The 18276-nt window shown below is 39.8% G+C and overlaps 1 protein-coding gene across 10 annotated transcripts in view; it reads right to left on the bottom strand.

Moving 5' to 3' along the window:
- Positions 1 to 3073: 3073 nt before the first annotated feature.
- Positions 3074 to 18276, bottom strand: part of kiaa1109 (KIAA1109 ortholog) — a 371922-nt gene continuing 356719 nt past the window's right edge. For all 10 annotated transcript variants that reach the window (XM_051928377.1, XM_051928381.1, XM_051928382.1 and 7 more), the window contains 9 exons: positions 16551 to 16708; positions 16092 to 16284; positions 13583 to 13800; positions 10859 to 11110; positions 8434 to 8637; positions 7068 to 7262; positions 6817 to 6951; positions 5342 to 5507; positions 3074 to 4135 (listed from right to left, as the gene is read on the bottom strand). In XM_051928377.1, the coding sequence (XP_051784337.1) occupies positions 3919 to 4135; positions 5342 to 5507; positions 6817 to 6951; positions 7068 to 7262; positions 8434 to 8637; positions 10859 to 11110; positions 13583 to 13800; positions 16092 to 16284; positions 16551 to 16708 (1738 nt within the window). In that variant the 3' untranslated portion in view covers positions 3074 to 3918. The remainder of the gene's footprint in view (positions 4136 to 5341; positions 5508 to 6816; positions 6952 to 7067; positions 7263 to 8433; positions 8638 to 10858; positions 11111 to 13582; positions 13801 to 16091; positions 16285 to 16550; positions 16709 to 18276) is intronic.

Here is an 18276-nt window from a genome sequence, read left to right as displayed (position 1 = left end):
AGCAGCATAAACAGCTGTGCTAAACAGTCTGACACATTGGAATGGAAAAGAAACGGAAGATGCACAGTGAGTGTGATGTCTTATAGGCTTACCTTGTCATTTCAAAACATCTTTCATCGATGATACCATTGCCTGTGGTTTTCATGGTGGGGAAGATGGTTGATAGAGAAATCAGGTCAGGTTGGGGAGCATGCACTAGTACAGGTCATTGCTGCACCTACCACTGGACAAAACAGCCTGGGATCCTGGTTGGCAAAGCCCCCACTCCCACCCCCAAAAGGCAGACCCACAATCCAGTCCCACCCTCTCGAAATGACCATCTCTCTGCCCCACCTAGGTGTTATGTGGACATCCCCTTTGGCCTGGTTCAGGTGTTTGGTCCTCAAAAATGAGGATCATGTGAGCCGGATCAGCCTCGGGGAATTGCGCCACATGGCCTTAGTGCCATAACTGCCACTCCTGTACAATGCAGCTAATGTGCCTCATTCTGGACTCTGTGAGCAACTGCTCGTTCAATACAAAGTCAAACCAGTGGTACCAAAGGATTCTCCAAAGAGACACAGTCTTCATCTCGGGTCACTGGATAGCATCCATGTCTCACAACCATATAGCAAAACAGAAAGCACACGGGTCCTCATGTATCGCACACATTGAGATGTATAAAAAACTAAACTTGGCATAAATCCATGCATATTTTCACAGTAGAGCCCCTATCTTGCTTCTGCATGTTTCTGCTTGATTTTGCAAAATGGCAGCACATGGCGTCAAAGCAGTGCTACTGTTTCCATGTCATTTACCTTTCTTTTTCATATTCGCATCAATGATGTGGGATTTATCAAATACACTGAAATTAATTGCATATCATTTTAGAAGTTTAATTCTCTTGATTGCAATCATTCTGTAACAATAATGGTGTATGGAATAGCTAAATTATTCCAACTACCATGGCTGATTTAGCGTTGTCAAAAGAGTGTGTATGTATAGATGATGATGATGATGATTGGCTTCTAAGTTGATTTTGATATCCAACAGCTATCCTCTTAGAGCTGTGTGTTGCAATGTTCGGTTTTCCAAATGTAATTGGAGCGGTCAGCTGCACGCACATTGCTATTGCAACGGTGCTTGCTAAGTTACATCAGCCAGGGATGAATCGCCAAAAGAATGAAGTGGCATTACAACATACTGTATATAGCTGGTGAACCTATAAAAAAAAACGGCAGCTCCACACAGTTGTTGGTTCTTTTTCCAACTAGTGTGACAAAAGGCAAGCAGTTCTTTTAAAGATACCGAGTCACCTCAAATAGCCATGTAAAGTGAATCGAGCCATTGCGTCACTCTGCACTGGTGCTACATTATAAAGGCGCCTTCAGAGAATTAATTTGCTTATGTAAATAGAGTGCATTTCCACTCGATTTAATGTGCTGCTCTATACTACACAGAATGTGTGTTGCATTGTGCAGACATGTAGCGTCGTCCTTGCCCATACCTGAAGAGATGTGGTATGATGAACCTGACCCACCTAGTGATTAGCCAAATTGGACAGTGTTATAACTTAATTTGAATGTAATTAGCAGAATGTAAAACCAGTAATCAGATGTAGCATTTATTTTTGAATCAACTCCTTTAAATTGTGGTCAATGTCACATATTACAGCCCTTTATATTCCTTAGTCCATTGGCCGCATCCATTATTTCTTTTTGTGCCTTTGGCACAGTGATTTCCAAGGCAGAGGCGTTTGTGCAGCCAGCACCTGAAGATGTGAGATTTACACAGGGGAAGCGCATGGACCTTGGCATGCACGCAGTTTTATGCATCTGGGTTTTTTGTTTTTTTTTGCCAACGCACATTTGGTTTTTGTCTGTATGTCATGTTTTAGTGTGCATTCTACGCAGGGTGTTGTATATGAGGCCCCAGGACTCTAAAGACTTGGATCTTGGTCCTTTTGCAAAGATTTTGGGAGTGCCACACACCCCTTTCCAGTGACCTCATGACGTGATCCCCCCCCCCCCCCTCAATTACAATGCTCTCCCAGTCAGTTTTCTGATTTCATAGGCAGAGTTACCAGAGACATGAATGTTGCCACAGACAGACACACAGTTGATGGCTGTACCCAAGAGGTCGTTAAAGCCCTGGTCTCTCGAGAGCCCCAATCAAAGCCTCCATTGACTATGTGAAGATCAGTGAATCTTTCTTCACCAACAGATGCCCCACAGCTGCTAGCCCCCATTCCATATAAGCACTGAACAAGATAGAAACAAGGACCACACCCCTGCCAAACTCCAGAATCAAGGGGGGAAAATGCAGAGGTTCTGCCTCCACTCTGGACAGCACTTGCAGTTCCAGTGTACAGGCTAGCCATGACATCCAGCTACTTCGAGGGGATCCCACAAAGTTTTAGGATGTCCCACATGGCAGCTCGACAAAGGCTGCAAAGAAACCGTAGTGATATTCTCTTTTACGCTTGATCAGAACCCTCAATACCAGGATGAGGTTGATGGCAGACTTTTTCGGTGTAAATCTAGACTGCTGTGGTTGCTGGTAGGTGATCCTATTGAGGAGAGCAGTGTTATCCCCCTGTAGTTGCTGCAATCTAGGTGATCACACTTCCCTTTCCAGATTGGGACAACAAGTCCTGTTTTCCAGTCATTTGGGAGGACGCCAGTATCCCAAATGGAAGCACAGATTGCTTGCAATGCCAAGAGGACAGCCTTACCACCAGTCTGGAGAAGTTCACCTGGATACCACAGATCCCTGCAGCATTCTATAATAATAAAACTATATTAGATGTTTAGGGCAAAAGGAGGTCATTATAGCCATACTGGCTTACTTGGCATTTAGGTGGAGAATATTCGTTTACATGACCCAGTTTGCCATCACATTGGCCTCTTGCTAGAAAGTGCACCAAGTGATTTGAGTGTGAAGCTTACGGTTATAAATTAAGAACTCGGTGGTTGTTAGTCTTACAAGAACGGCTTGTCTGAATTTTATTGCTTTAGTATACATTAATGGAGATGCTGCTTATGGTAACAGAAAGACAAGTGTTTAAGAAAAAATGTACTACCATTAACAAAAATTGAAATTTTCAAATTATATTTATTAAGTATTACCAAAGGAGAATTTACACAATTTAAAGTTTGCCCCATACCACAGCTTCAGAGAAAAGTTTTAATGTGTGTTTTTTAGGTAAGTAAAGAACTATACTGCTTTTACATGAATTGTACATCCACAGTTAACACTACAGCCCTTGCAAAGAATGCATTGCATACTTTATAATAATACTGCCACAATATAAAAGTTACAAATTGATATCATCTGAATATACTGTACACCATAAAATGTTTGAATTGCAATTATTTTGTAGCGTTTGATGGTTGCAGCCAATAACACATTGAAATTAATTGTTTTTAATTTGTTCACCTGATTTTGGTTGAGATACTAGAACTTCCCTACAACCCACCTCTACTTGTTAATTAAAAATTATTTAAAATTGCTTTGGGGATATAAAAAAGCCTAAAAAGTGAGTAGTATAGTGCGATAGTACAGTGTCTAGACAGTGTTAATGTAAACTGGAACAATAAATTCACATTGAAGATTCAGACCAAGTATATACATGAGGCATATTGCACTTAAAAATGGAATGCTATGCTACTACCAGTTGGTTCACCCTATGAAATGAAAGAAAATAACTTGTGCAATGTCTTTTTAAAAAAAGATTTCAGCAGCAGCAAGCTCCACAGTAAACAGCTACATTCCCAATGAAATGGTGGCTCAAACAGTATTTACAGATCAGTAGTCAACAGAAATTTGCAAGAGGTTTGTAAATATGATGTGTATCTTTACAGCATTTCCATTGAAATTACAACTATAAAAGCTGGCTTTTAATGAAAAATTCATCAATAATCAAACTCCATAGTTAACTTAATGATCTTCCTTGTCTCGTCCCTTCTTTTCTTTTTCATCTTGAAGAGCTGTGCCCAGTTTTTTGATCAGAACTGAAAGGACTTTATCCAGAGGATCCATCACCCCCCGCTGCAGCCATTTTGGAATTGTAGTCCTCGCATGGTGGAAACCCAGCTTCTGAAGAATGTAATCAACGCCCACAGGGTCAATCTTCCTCCCTGTCCAAGAAATTAATCTAGAAAACAAAGAAGAAAATGAAATGCAACTTAAAATCGGGTAAGATTTACACAAAGCAGTATAGGAGTTGTGTGTTAGTGTATAATTTATATACAAGAGAGCACTATTAAAGTCAAATGCTTTAAGAGGCCACACAAACTGTTCGAAGTTGCCTATGATCTGTAAACAATATGCAGATGTAAGTGGGAATACAAATGTTGAAGACCTAGCAGGACCACACAAACTGTGGCCTATGGAGCAGCTTCCATTAGACTCAAAGTGGCATTTCAAAAATCACTCCTGTTGTGGGTCTTTGCTTTCTTTTACGTCTCATGAATATACCATTTTCCACAAAGTCCACTGGGGTCAGCATTCAGAAAGCAGTTCATCCCCCAAAAAGTCAACGTTATGAAATGGAGCAGACTAGGAGTGTGGGGGGAAAAAAATGCTTGTTTTCTTTAAATTGCTGTTTTCTGGTCAAAAAAGAGGTGAAAGGAAAACAGGGGCTCTCATTGACTCAAGGCAAGCTCCAGGTATTTCAGGTTTTGGGTATCGCTGTGTTGAGAGAAAGCTACTAAACTTAAAGTTAAGCCTGGGGCCTATTTAAGGCACAGAGCCAACTTCAATGCCACCTACTCCCATCCTGCACCACACACAAGTGTATCTGGTGCCATGAATCTGTTGGGACCCCACCAGCATACAGTACATAACTCTGAGTACATTCAGTAAAATCAGTGCCAGAGATTGCCATACTGTCAAATATCCTAACAAAATCATCAATTTTTTGGTTATTTCAACCTTTGGGCACTTGCCACTTTAGGTCTCTGACCTACATACCTTCTATCAAATATTTAAAATGTGTATCACGATGGCAGTCAATTTCTCAGTTTAGAAGTGAGTACTGAAAGTACTAAATTCTGTGGCACAGTACATACAGGTTACTCCAGAGTGAGATGGTGGCTTTACACTGTATTAACTTTATATTGGTGCTTTAATGTTTTGTGAAATAGTATACAATAATGATTCAGTGCTATTGTTCCTACAATGTGCTTTATTTCCTGGTAAAGGCAAATTTCAGCAGAGGGTTTATTAAGAATTCTGTCTTTAGAAAACATCTGTTCAAAATATACTGAAAATGTACAATGAAGACTACTGTATATCTAAATAGAGGCAGCTTCAGTAAAGTTAGTTTGCAAGTTGCATATAATTATCACCAACTCTTTACCTTAGGGTTGGCTCCAGATGCCATGTGTTACACACAAACTCTCTCCAGTCCACCGAAGTGTAGTTAATGGCCTCTGCTTTGTCTTCATCATTTGCTCCATTATCTCGATTCGTTGTGGGACTCTTTTGTCCTGGTCGACCAGCGAAGATGCGAGAGGGAAAAAGGGCTAAAAATATAAATTTAATATTAAAATTAGAGATATACATCTTAGGCTGCAAGTGTATTTAAATACTGTAGTATTATTCATTTCAAATTAACTGTTTAGGAAAACACTTTAACCTAATCTTGAGTTGCATCACTTTTTCCACATTTTGTTATGTTACAGCCTTATTCCAAAATGGATTAAATTCATTTTTTTCCTCAGAATTCTACACACAACACCCCATAATGACAACATGAAAAAGTTTGAGGTTTTTGCAGATTTATTAAAAATAAAAAAACGGAGAAAGCACAAGTACATAAGTATTCACAGCCTTTGCCATGAAGCTCAAAATTGAGCTCAGGTGCATCCTGTTTCCCCTGATCATCCTTGAGATGTTTCTGCAGCTTAATTGGAGTCCACCTGTGGTAAATTCAGTTGACTGGACATGATTTGGAAAGGCACACACCTGTCTATATAAGGTCCCACAGTTGAGAGTTCATGTCAGAGCACAAACCAAGCATGAAGTCAAAGGAATTGTCTGTAGACCTCTGAGACAGGATTGTCGCGAGGCATTTCTGCTGCTTTGAAGGTCCCAATGAGCACAGTGGCCTCCATCATGCGTAAGTGGAGGAAGTTCAAAACCACCAGGACTCTTCCTAGAGCTGGCCGGCCATCTAAACTGAGCGATCGGGGGAGAAGGGCCTTAGTCAGGGAGGTGACCAAGAACCCGATGGTCACTCTGTCAAAGCTCCAGAGGTCCTCTGTGGAGAGAGGAGAACCTTCCAGAAGGACAACCATCTCTGCAGCACCCACCAATCAGGTTCTGCTAAGTGCATAAGTGAGCTCATCCTGCTGTTCTTCTCTGGAGATGCCTTCCTAGCAGAATAAGTGAAAAGAAACTGGCCTCCAGCAGAGAATGTCAAGAATTGCTGGAATTTCTTTACTACTACTATGGAGCATTTGTCCTAGCAAACGGGCAGAATTCTCAAAAGGCTAACACAGACTTGGCGCTCACTAAAGAGCTGCTTTATATGATGTATTGCAAGGTGAATTGTAAGGTTTTGATTGAAGTTCATTACATACACATTCCAAATGCTCCATTAGAAACCAGTCTAGGTTTTACATTTATTTATTTGGCTGATGCCTTCATCCAAAACAACTTACACCATTTGAGAAGCAATTGGTTACATTTCATTCTCCAAATGGAGCACAGGCAAGTGAAGTGACTTGCTCAGGTTGACACAGGGTCAGTGGCAGGATTTGAACCTCACTGTCCACCAGACCCAATAAATGATGCTCTACATTATAATACACTGTTTCCCTTAATACTTACCCTTCTCTTTCTCCTTCAGGTAGGCTGATACCATATCATGCAAGAACATAATCAGTTCTGCATCCATTGTGACACAGATGTGGTCAGTAAACTCTGTCACAACACTGCATTCCACCTTTGGCTTACAGGCTGATTCTGAATAAGAAGTGACATGACTTGTTATCATAGTTAGTTACGGTACTGTACATACAATGAACCAAATAAATAAGGTGAACTGCATGTAATCTTTGATTAGACATTGATGATTTTACCTTGCAGGGAAGGCTCATCGGGCTCCTGTACATGAATTGATTTAAAGTCTAACTGCATTCTTGGAAGAGCAAAGATAGTCTCTGTCTCATGGTTATAACTTGACCCTCCTCGGAATCCACTCAGCAAGCTGGAGCTTTTGGCAGCTACTCCATTCTCTGTAGTGTTAGCATCAACATTGCGTAGAAGGTTTAACTCTGAAATAAGAAGCATAGTGAAAAATGTTTCAAATTGTAATTGATTTTTAAAATACTGCAGAGTGCATCTCCTTCTCTATTTTTTTCCCTGCAAGATGAAAGTAACCCATTCAAAACCAACAAAACATTAACATTTACATTTAATTTCTGCCAACCTTTCCAATTAACTTCTTGTATTAAAATTTTACCATGGGTTACTGCACAATTCTGTTGAATGCAGCAGTGTACAGACATCACACTATAGTTTTGCAGACATTTCTTCCTCCAGGTCAGTGACTAGTTTATTAAAGGTCTCCAAACCACTCGCACAAATCACCTCCTCCCACAAACATCCAGCAGTGGCTGCATATACAGCATAGAGACATGGCAAAGTGATTTAGTTAGTGTACATGCATACAATAAATTGGGCAAAATGTGCAAGTGCAAGGCAATAATGTAATACTGCCATAGATACTGTATGATACTCGGTACATATGATTTTTACCTCTCTGTCACATTCTCAAAGCTGCTTAATCCAGTTGTCTAAAAGCAACTCTGGCAGAAATTGGGTGCAAGACAGAAAACAACCCTGGCCAGGATGCCATTTCATTACAAGGCCTGTACGCACACAGTTTAGCAACAAGAGAGTGGGATGAAGACCAGAGTACCAGAAAAAACCGGCATGCAGCCAAGCATGGGAACTGAACACCGGATGGGTTAGGCAACAGCATTTACCACTGTGACACTATGCTGCTCTATCAGTACTGTTGTGATGTACACTTACATTTCTTCTTGTATCTTGTCTGCTACTATTTTGGCTATTACTGCACACACAAGTGTGAACTTAATAACCAAGAATTAAAGGTCTTTACTGGACTTGCAACAGGCTAGAACCCCCCCCCCCCCCTTTAAATATTTAATAACTTTAGGGGAGAGTGGAAGATTAAAGGCTGAGTTGATGTTAGCACTGTATGTTTACAGATGCTCATTGTTTGTTGGGGATAAGACGCTATATAAATAAATATTATTATTAACACCTCCTGTGACTGTTACTTATTTGTGACTACACACACACACACACACCGTATTGTTCATGTAGCTCTCTACCCCACCTTGTGGACTGATAAAATTTCCTCACCTCTTATTCTTTCATTAGCAAACATGCAATAAACAGCACTCAAAAATGAGGTACCTTCATTTCTCATGGCAGTTACATAGTTGAACCACTCCTGGACACTGGCTACCCCGTGTGGTGGATTTTCATGACGCCGTCTTGTAATTTTTGTAATAGTTGCCATGGGGCTTTCAAGAGCACCACATGGTTTAGTGACCATTGTATTGTGACCCAAATGAAAGTCCAGAGTCTGAACAATATATGTTGAATCATCGCTGGACCCTGTGGAAGGAAACAATTCTATTATTGACCTTAAAATGACATAGGTTTAAAGTAAATTTAGACATTGATAAAACGTTTTTTAAACAGCCAAGGAAATGTTAAAAGATAAATGTTGAAAATTTGCCCTTAATGGACCCCGTGATCATCAGAGGTGACTGTGTGCAGAGGGTGCAGACCTATCAATACCTGGGAGTGCAGCTGGATGATAAATTAGACTGGACTGGCAATACTGATGCTCTGTGTAGTAAGAAAGGGCAGAGCCGGTTATACTTCCTTAGAAGACTGGCAAGCTTAACTCTTTTAGGGCGGATGTCAACTTTTGTCGACAGGAGGGGTTGAAGGCGAATGTCGACAAAAGTCGACATCCACGGATAGGGGGCGACAATCGGCTGTTAATGGCGACAAATCCTCACTGTCACGTCACAGGCATTCCCTCTGTGCTTGGAGGAATGCTAGACTTGTTGACTCGGCAACTAATCCTTGCATGTGCGTGAGTTGCGAAATGTAAACAATGGCAAGATGGTACCGACATGTGAAAAGGCAGCGAAGCAAGTGCAGAAAAGAAAACACTTGGCAGACGATGTTTTGCGCGTTATCGCGGAGTCGGACTCTTGATTTTTCAGAATCGGATTTTATTGGCAGTGATCAGGAGATTGAGCAAGAGAGTGAGAAACAGGCATCAGCTGATCAGACACCAGTGGATCTGCTGCCAGTTGAGTGCCTTCGCGCAGCCGATGCATCTACGGCAAGGTTCGCATGGGATAAATACACAGACATTGATCCGTTGAGAGCCGATCTGGCTACCGGAGTTTACAAGACGGCATGGCTTGCTGTTGGACACGACAGATCACCAGCTGCTGTACTTCAGGCTGCTCTCTCCTGATGCTGCTTTTCAGCTACTGTCAGACGAGACAAACAGGTAGGCAGAGATTTTTTTTGAATCGTGGGCTGCGTTTGCATCGCATTCTTGTTTTTCAAAGTGGAAACCCACAACGAAAGACGAGATGAAGCGCGCTGTGGCATTACAAATAGAGATGGGACAGAACTGGTGATATAACTTCAGGGAGCATTGGTCCAAACGTGTTTTGTCCCCTGGTGGCTTAGGTACGTGCTGCTGCAAAGTTTTATTCACTTCTGTAATAAACAGAAGCAAATCCCATGGGGTGAGCCAGGCTATAACTCCATGCATAAAGTTCATAAAGTTTCAGAAGATGAAAAGAGGTGACAATACGGTTTTCATGCAGGCAGAAAACTTGGTGGCAGTGGCATGGCACGATGGCAAATGGGTGACTTGTCTCTCTCTATAGTACACACTAACAATATATGTGAGAAAGTGCAGCAACAGACAATTGAAAAATAGGCACCAAAGCAACACATATTGTAAGGAGTGCAATGTGGCAATGACTGAAATTGGCTGCTTTGAGCGAGATCAGACTTTGCTGTGTAAAATGTATGTGATATGTATGTGAAATCATAGAGAGCTCATACAACATGCAAGACAGTAACATTTGTCAAAAGTAAATATTTTTTGTTGATTTGATATGTTAAACAATTGCTTTGTGTTCTTTTTTAAAAAATGTTAGTTTTTGGAAAAATATTCAGCCCTGGGAGAAAAGAAACAAAAAAAAAAAATTAGCCCTAAAAGAGTTAAGAAGCTGCAGACGTTCTATCAGACGGTTGTGGCGAGCGCCCTCTTCTACACGGTGGTGTGCTGGGGAGGCAGCATTAAGAAGGACGACGCCTCACGCCTGGACAAACTGGTGAGGAAGGCAGGCTCTATTGTTGGCATGGAGCTGGACAGTTTCACATCTGTGGCAGAGCAACGGGCGCTCAGCAGGCTCCTATCAATTATGGAGAATCCACTGCATCCACTAAACAGTGTCATCTCCTACCAGAGGAGCAGCTTCAGCGACAGACTGCTGTCAATGTCCTGCTCCACTGACAGACTGAGAAGATCGTTCCTCCCTGAAACTATGCGACTCTTCAATTCCAGCGGGGGGGTAAACGTTAACATTATAAAAAGTTATTGTCTGTTTTTACCTGCATTGTTATCAATCTTTAATTTAATATTGTTTTTTGTATCCGTATGCTGCTGCTGGAGTATGTGAATTTCCCCTTGGGATTAATAAAGTATCTATCTATCTTAAACCGAGCTTTTAAAACAGATCATGTGAATAAGCACATATAGTATATAACAATAAAAATCTAAAGTGACACATACCATCCTCCAATATCTTCTGAGCTTCAGTCCAGAAAGCAATGTTTGGCTCTTCTAAGTGAAACAAGGCCCAAGATTTGGACCGGAAGTTGGGTCCATGGAAACAGGCCAGTGTCATGTGATTCCCATGGAGGCTCATGGATCCGCCTAGCTGAACAGCATCTTCTGGCAATGGCATTTGAAAAAGGGATATGTAGCACCCCGCTATAACCTTGAGAACTCCCGGCCAGTGGCGATGATGTGCTGCATCCAGAACTAATGAGATATAAATATATTAAAAGTCACAAACTGATAGAAATAAAATATTGGAAATATTGAATATCTTTTTATTCCTTTAGTTTTTCACACTCCTCACACAATTTCTTTGTAGAAGCATTTATGTACCACTCTAGTGTGAATGGTCTGAATTGGAAATGCGTTATTTACAGCACTATGTGAAGGTTTAAATGCATGTCTGATGTCACCCAAACAGCAGAGCTCACTGATATCCTAACTGGGTATCCCTTCACCAACATGAATAATCGGAATGACAAGATTGCATTTCTTTACTTCAAAGCAACCCTGCAACTGTGAAAAGTAAAGTACACTGTAAAAGCATACAGCAGAATGTCCTCGTCTCAAACCATCTGTGGTATTAATGGCTAAACGCTGCCGGGCAGTAACACATCATGCAGGGTCGGTGCCATTCATGAACTGAATTGTAAATGTATGGGCAATTCAATTCTTGGACTTAGAAAAGGAATTTGAATTGCACCCAGCTTAAGAGGAAAATAACTGCAATGGAATTTGAATGAATAGAAACAATTGAAGTGTTTGTCTTGATTTGTTAAATATTATATATTGCATAATATATGCATTACATGTTATCTAAGAAAAATGCAGATGTTTTGAAGTACGTAAATTTGTTGTTGCACATTTATGGTTCGTTTTAATTCACACTTCTCTGTTGTTTTTGTTCTGCGGCAAACTACTAGGGTTGGATGTAACTGAATTAAGAGATAAGTGTATCCTCAGAAAACTACAGAAAGGGTCAGTATCAAAAGGGAGAACACTGCTGCCAATGAGGTTTGATTGTGTAATCTTGGACAGTGCACTGAACAGTTTTTAAAGCTTTGTAAAGCATCATTGATGTGGCACATAAAATGGTACCATTATTAAATGGTAGTGAACCCCCAGCAACAGTAAAACACATCCTGAAAACACAAGGCTGGGTCTGGGTGATACGGGAATGCATTTTTAGTGTTGCTGGCAAGTTATTTAGGCCAAAGAGATGCAATCTTGGTGATGTAACATTTGACGATGTAATGATGATTCAGTGCAATAGAAATTAAACCTATATAAATGAAAGAATATCAGTATAGCTGTGAAAATGATTCATTATTGTACATCAGAAGTAAGCAAGGTAATACTAATTTACATCACCTTATTTTGTAGTTTACATCTATAAAAAACAAAAGAAATTTTGGTAATCTTATAATCAGTATATTCAAAAATTCCAATGATAATTTCAATTTCTCAGTTTAATTTACTTATCTTCATACATCTCACTCTCTGAATGGTAAATTGAATAATTCATTTGATATATAATGTCACGCATGTGCATCCAAGGGTCACCTGCCAGGCTTGTCTGAGGTAAGCACTGCCACTCCAGGTGGTGCGATCACCGTCTGTCTGCCCTAATCGTGCTAGACTATGTCAAATATAACATAATAAATATGAGTAGGGACCCAACCCAATGGAATCATCTTCTGGAGGGCAGGCCCCTTTTAGTACATGCTTCCCCCGCTAGGTGAATATTCTAGAAACTCTTCTGCATCAGTGTACCATCTGGCATTGTTGTGAGGTCCTGTGTTCAGCTTCAGTCAATTTTTTTTCAAAGACTCTTTTAATGTGTTTGTGTGGCAGTAAAATTTTGTTTCCTGTTAGGGAATAATGCGGTGGAACAGTTGTTATGCTACAGACAGTCAAGCAATCAACCAAAGCTTTTATATCTAAGTTTTGAGAAGGTTGCATCAGGATTTGCGGAAGAAATGTCCCCAGTTGTGGCTAACAGGTGACTGGTTCTTCCATCATTACAACACAGCTGGCTGCTCACACCGTTTCGAGTGTTCAGCACTCCACACACCAAAAATGAACAAATGACCCCAGTTTGTCACTCTCCCTATTCACCTGAAATTTAGTCTGTGTGTGATTTGCAAAGCCGATGTCACAAAGCAAAAAAGCTTTTCAACATTTTGTTCTAGATTCTTCTAAAAAATTCCACAAAACGATGAAGAATTTTGTTTGGCCAGGAGCAACAGGGTTTTTGAGCTGTAAACATTCTGTCATTTGCAATAGCAAATTCATTAGTCTTCTTTATAAAATAAACTATTATAAAATTAAAGCACGGTATGGTCCCTTGTTCTACTGGTAAACGACCAAAAATGACAAATATGAATGAATTTGACTTTCTCAACTTATTTAAAAGCTGGATAGCCAGTATACATATATCTAAGACAATTTTGGTCAGCATTTCATATTTGGCCATTTACAATCAAGATTTACGCAGACTTCATGTTATTTATGTTCAGATTAACAGAAGACAATTCAAGTCAAGTAATAAAAGAAGAAAGGCCATTTCACAAAGCACTGTCAAATTCAGTGCCATAAATCTGAACGTGACAGTAAGCATTAAGACACACAAATCAAGTACTATAGCACGCAGTTCAATCACTCAGATGCACTTACTCTGCTCTGCAGAACCTTTTTCTGTATTTATCACAGGAGCCTTATGAGGCACGTAAGGGACCGGTCCCCAGGTAGACAAAGCTCTCTTGCTGGTGTCAAACTGCTGTGTGAAGAATTCCTGAAGCTTCATGCCAATTTTAATAAGGTCAGGAGTGGTAGATCGAGAAATAATAACTTGAAAGATATCCCACTGAAGATCTCCATGAACAAAGATTTCACTAAAAACAGAAAAAGAACATAGTGTCAAGGAATGTGCAGGAGACCTTCCATCACAAAGAACAACTTCAAAGCAACAGTTCAATCTACTAAAGGCACTTGTTTTAGAATGTAATGAGACAGCACATTAAACTTTTACCCAACATCTGATATTATATCTACTGTAATCACGTGTTGTGTTGTTTCCTGCTAAGACACTACATAAAACTGTATATCGCTGTCCCAAATATACCTTTTAAAATATAAACCAGATAGAAAGGCTCCTGCACTATCTGTCTTACTGTCTATTCCTTAAGACCCTAGCATCTCTCCCTGGGATTTCTTTGATGTCTTTTTTAAGTGAACAAAAGCATAGCTTACAAAGTAGAAAGGTACAGGGAACTGGGCCTCTATAATCGTCCCTTATGACTGCATCTTAGACAAGGGTATGCTGCCCTTATGGAATTAAATGCAGGGCCAGTCTTGTTTCTCCACCAAATTCTTTGGCCACTGTGCAAGTACACCAGGTGCTACACTTGTGACTAATGGGAGTACTTTGGGTCAGGTCATATCATTTCCCTCACTCTGGCACAGTAATCATAATTCAGACACAAGTCTGAAATTCTTTTCTTGGGAAGCAATTTGGAAAACATCCTCAAATGACAGTCTCAATTTAGCATTATATGAGGTATATTTTTCATGCCTATGAAGTAATGTTCATTCTGATCTCCAAAGTCGATGTTTCCATTCATTTTCTACTCTTCCTCATTTTGGTACGTGACGAATTTTAACGTTTGGAGGTGGTAGTGAAGTTTTGCTTGAAAACACCAAGCTGACATTAATGGTCTACATTTACATACCGAGAACTGCAATAAGAAAACACCAGGATGCTTTATTAGCAGTTACATATTTCTCACAAAAATTATGTAAATATTAAATTATAGTGGAGGCCTTTGTAATGTGGTACAGGCAAAATTGGCTAAAATTGATTAATATTATAAGGACAAAGGAGTTGGTGATGAACCTTCAGTGTGTCAAAGTCTCTCAGATCCACCATCATACCATAAATATGATGCAAACTCCTAAATATATGAAGGGTCCATCTGAAGAGCAGGCTGTGTTAGGCAGACAACATGGATTTGCTGTGGAAAAGTTGCCAGAACAGGGTCAACAAACAGATGGGGATGTTCTACCACTCCATAGAGGCCAACATGCTGTTCTGCACTGTGGTCTGCGAGACACCTAAATAAACTGATGAGGAAGGCCAGCTGCATTGCAAGATTGACCCCAGACTCACTAGAGACCATACCAGACAAAAGGAAAATTGCAAACTTAAAGGACTTCATGACTAATGCTGCCCACTCACATCATCATAAGCGTTTCTTTAGCAGCTTTAGCCACTGGCTTGTTCTGCCACAAAGAGTCAGTACTAGTACTATTTGCGCACAGTTATCAAACTGTATATTGCCTCTCTCCAATGGTGTTCCTCATGGTTCTGTATATGATTCACTTCTACTCAATATCTGCATACTACCTCTGTGCTACCTGACTTAGCAGCAACACCTGACATTTCACTCCCATTCAGACAATACCAAACTCTGCACAAAGACTTCTTCTGCCTCAACAACATACAATAAATTCCTACATATGATAAATAAAATTAAACTGTTTCTTCTTGGATCTGTATTTCAACTCCAAAAGCCCTGTTCCATCTCACTACACCTCATTTTAGGATTCGTCTTGAGAAAGCAGTGAAATATTAAAATTCATTTTTAATTGATCTTTCCGTTCAGTGTATCAAATGATGGCAACAAATTCAAAATACAAACGGCCGTACTTCTGATACGGACCAACCATACTGAGCACATCCCCTCCCATTGGGCTCAGTGATGCTGGCTACCTGCATTATAATTGTATTGGAAAATGCACAAAACTTTCCTTGTGACTGGCACCCCAGATAATCGGCCATCCTCATTTATGCCTTACTGACCCACCAGCTGGCTAAGATCTTCTCACACCAGCCTCTTCACAATTCCTAAGGTCCATCTGGAATCTCTTCCTGTGTGCTCCTTCATCTTTGTAGCTCCTGCTCTCTTATGAACTCCCTCCCTAGGGCTCTCTGTGAAACTTCCCTGGTGGGCTTGTTTGAGTCACATGGAAGATTCCTCTTTTCTTTCTCCTACACTTACTTGACTCTAACCTTATTCATATTCCATTCTTACTGTAACTACTTTACTAATCCTAGTTCTTCCACCTCAAACTTTTAACACAATAAAATGAAACTGCCCCAATCAAAGAGATTGCATTTCTGTACCTTTTCTCTGACAAGCTTGTGTCCAGAGCATTACAGAGATTGACCTTCCATTCATCTTGAAGCTGTAGGTCTGCATTACTGAAAATGCCCATTAAGATGCTGGACCCCATGTAATCAACACGGGCTTCTGTTGAACCAAGGGTGATTTGGATTTTATGGCTGGGCTGTTGGTTTGGATGTTCAGAGATGTGAGCTGAAATAAGAAATCATGAAGCATGTTTTGAAATGTTAACATTGTGTTAAAAATGGACTCCAATTTACTCTGCTTTTACTAACCAAACAGGAATAATGAAACCGTCATTTGACTGTACTGCCATACATTACAATGTGTTTGTTGGCATAACAATAGAAAAATGGATGAGAAAAGCTGTTCCATACAAAAAAAAAAAAAAAAAAAAAAAAAAAGATGGCTGTCAATTTTTTCCTTTATACATTACTACTGAATTGAATGTTACATACCAACCATCTCGAGGGCATTGACATCAATATTTCCACCAACCACACCTCCTTTAGAATCCAACTTTGACCTTCCCAAGCCAACCGACATGCTGATCTCCCGGTCTCTGTTACTGCCTACAGACAGACGACCCTGGCTTTTCAAACCACTTGTAGTCCACCTAAACAATAATATTGATTTATATAGCATATTTTCACACTAATCTGTATGTAGTTCAAAATACTTTACAAATAGTAAAAAACAAAATGCTGTTAGAAAAACAAATAAAAGGTGGGTAACAGAGGTGAATGTAAATTAATTTACAATTGAGTATGGGCAGTTTGTAATACCATAATGGTTATAATAATAAAAAACGAATTGCCACAGGGGAGAGGAAAACAAGAAGTTCAGCTGCTGGAATGGTGTTGAAAACAAACCTCTAGAGATGCCATGGCATCTTCTTCATCAAAACAGAAGAAAACTAGTATCTAAATTTGGAGGGCAAATTAAAAAACTGTTTGCCTTTTTATTTGCTTTTTCATCTTTCATCACCTTTGTAAAATATTACTAATTTCAAAAGAGGCAGTTTGCATTTCAAACACTTATGGAATGTTTCTTTGTTGTTGCATTGACTGCCCCTGGTAACTGAAGGCGGGAGATGCTAGTGGACCAACAGTATTGGAGTGAATAAGATGGATCACAATAACAAAAAAAACATTCTGTGGAGTTATTTAGTGTATGGGCGGACAAATTCACAAAAATTGAATAGCTTTGGTTGTCATCTACACCTTTGTAATGTGGGAAGTGAGATGTCACAATGCTGTGTAAACAGAAACTAAAATTGCCCTCCAGTACTTTGTGGTTTATTGTTTTGACTTTCCAGTAAAACTGGCTAAATACAATACAGTGGGGCAAACAGCATATGCCTTCTCTTTAAATACACCTCAGGCCGTCCTCTTCATGACACATTTCCAGCAGCAGAAGTTGATCTGATCAGATGGAATAACTGTTAATGAAATTCACTTTCTTAAGAATACAGTTTTGAAATTGGAAAAAATCAAATTCTCAGTTAGAGGATCTGTGCAGAACTTTTTCAAAACCTGGCAGGATCTAATCAATAACATTTTAGAATAAGCTCTTAATTCTAAGCTCTTGAGGAAGCAGATTCTCTTCCCTTTTCTTTTTCTTCTCCATTTACCTTTATCCACCTAATAAAGCTAGTAAAAATAAATAAATTGATAGTTTAAGTTTTACGCCGCTGGCCATGCTCTCTTTTCACAGGGGTGGGGGTTGATTTGTTTTCCATCCGATTTTTTGTAAAAATTGATCTATTTGTATGGAATGATGACAATAAAATAAAAAAAAAAAAAAAAAAGAATACGGTTTTGGTTCATCATTTTCTCAGAAACTTGTTCTATTCTCTCAAGTCAAATCCATTGAGCTATTCCTTATTCATACATGTTACCAGGGTAGGCTCCAATCCCTGCAAACCTGGACTGGATAACATCAGCTGTAAGGAAAGAACCAGCCCTGCAGACATTGCCAGTTTATAGCAGTGCACTCTCATGGAAACTTCACCCATGAAACATCTGGGCATAGGATTTGAACCCAGTCTCTTAGAGCTGTGAGCCATAATCACTTACCATTCTGTAACACAAAATATTTGTAAAATCTTCTCATACTTGATTTTGTTATACCAAAAGAAAATTACAGTAGCAAAGTGGGCAATACAGTGGCTTTAAAGCTCAA

Source organism: Erpetoichthys calabaricus, chromosome 5 (genome assembly GCF_900747795.2).
Source record: "Erpetoichthys calabaricus chromosome 5, fErpCal1.3, whole genome shotgun sequence".
Classification (NCBI taxonomy): Eukaryota; Metazoa; Chordata; class Cladistia; order Polypteriformes; family Polypteridae; genus Erpetoichthys; species Erpetoichthys calabaricus.
This window is presented reverse-complemented; position numbering and strand designations above follow the sequence as displayed.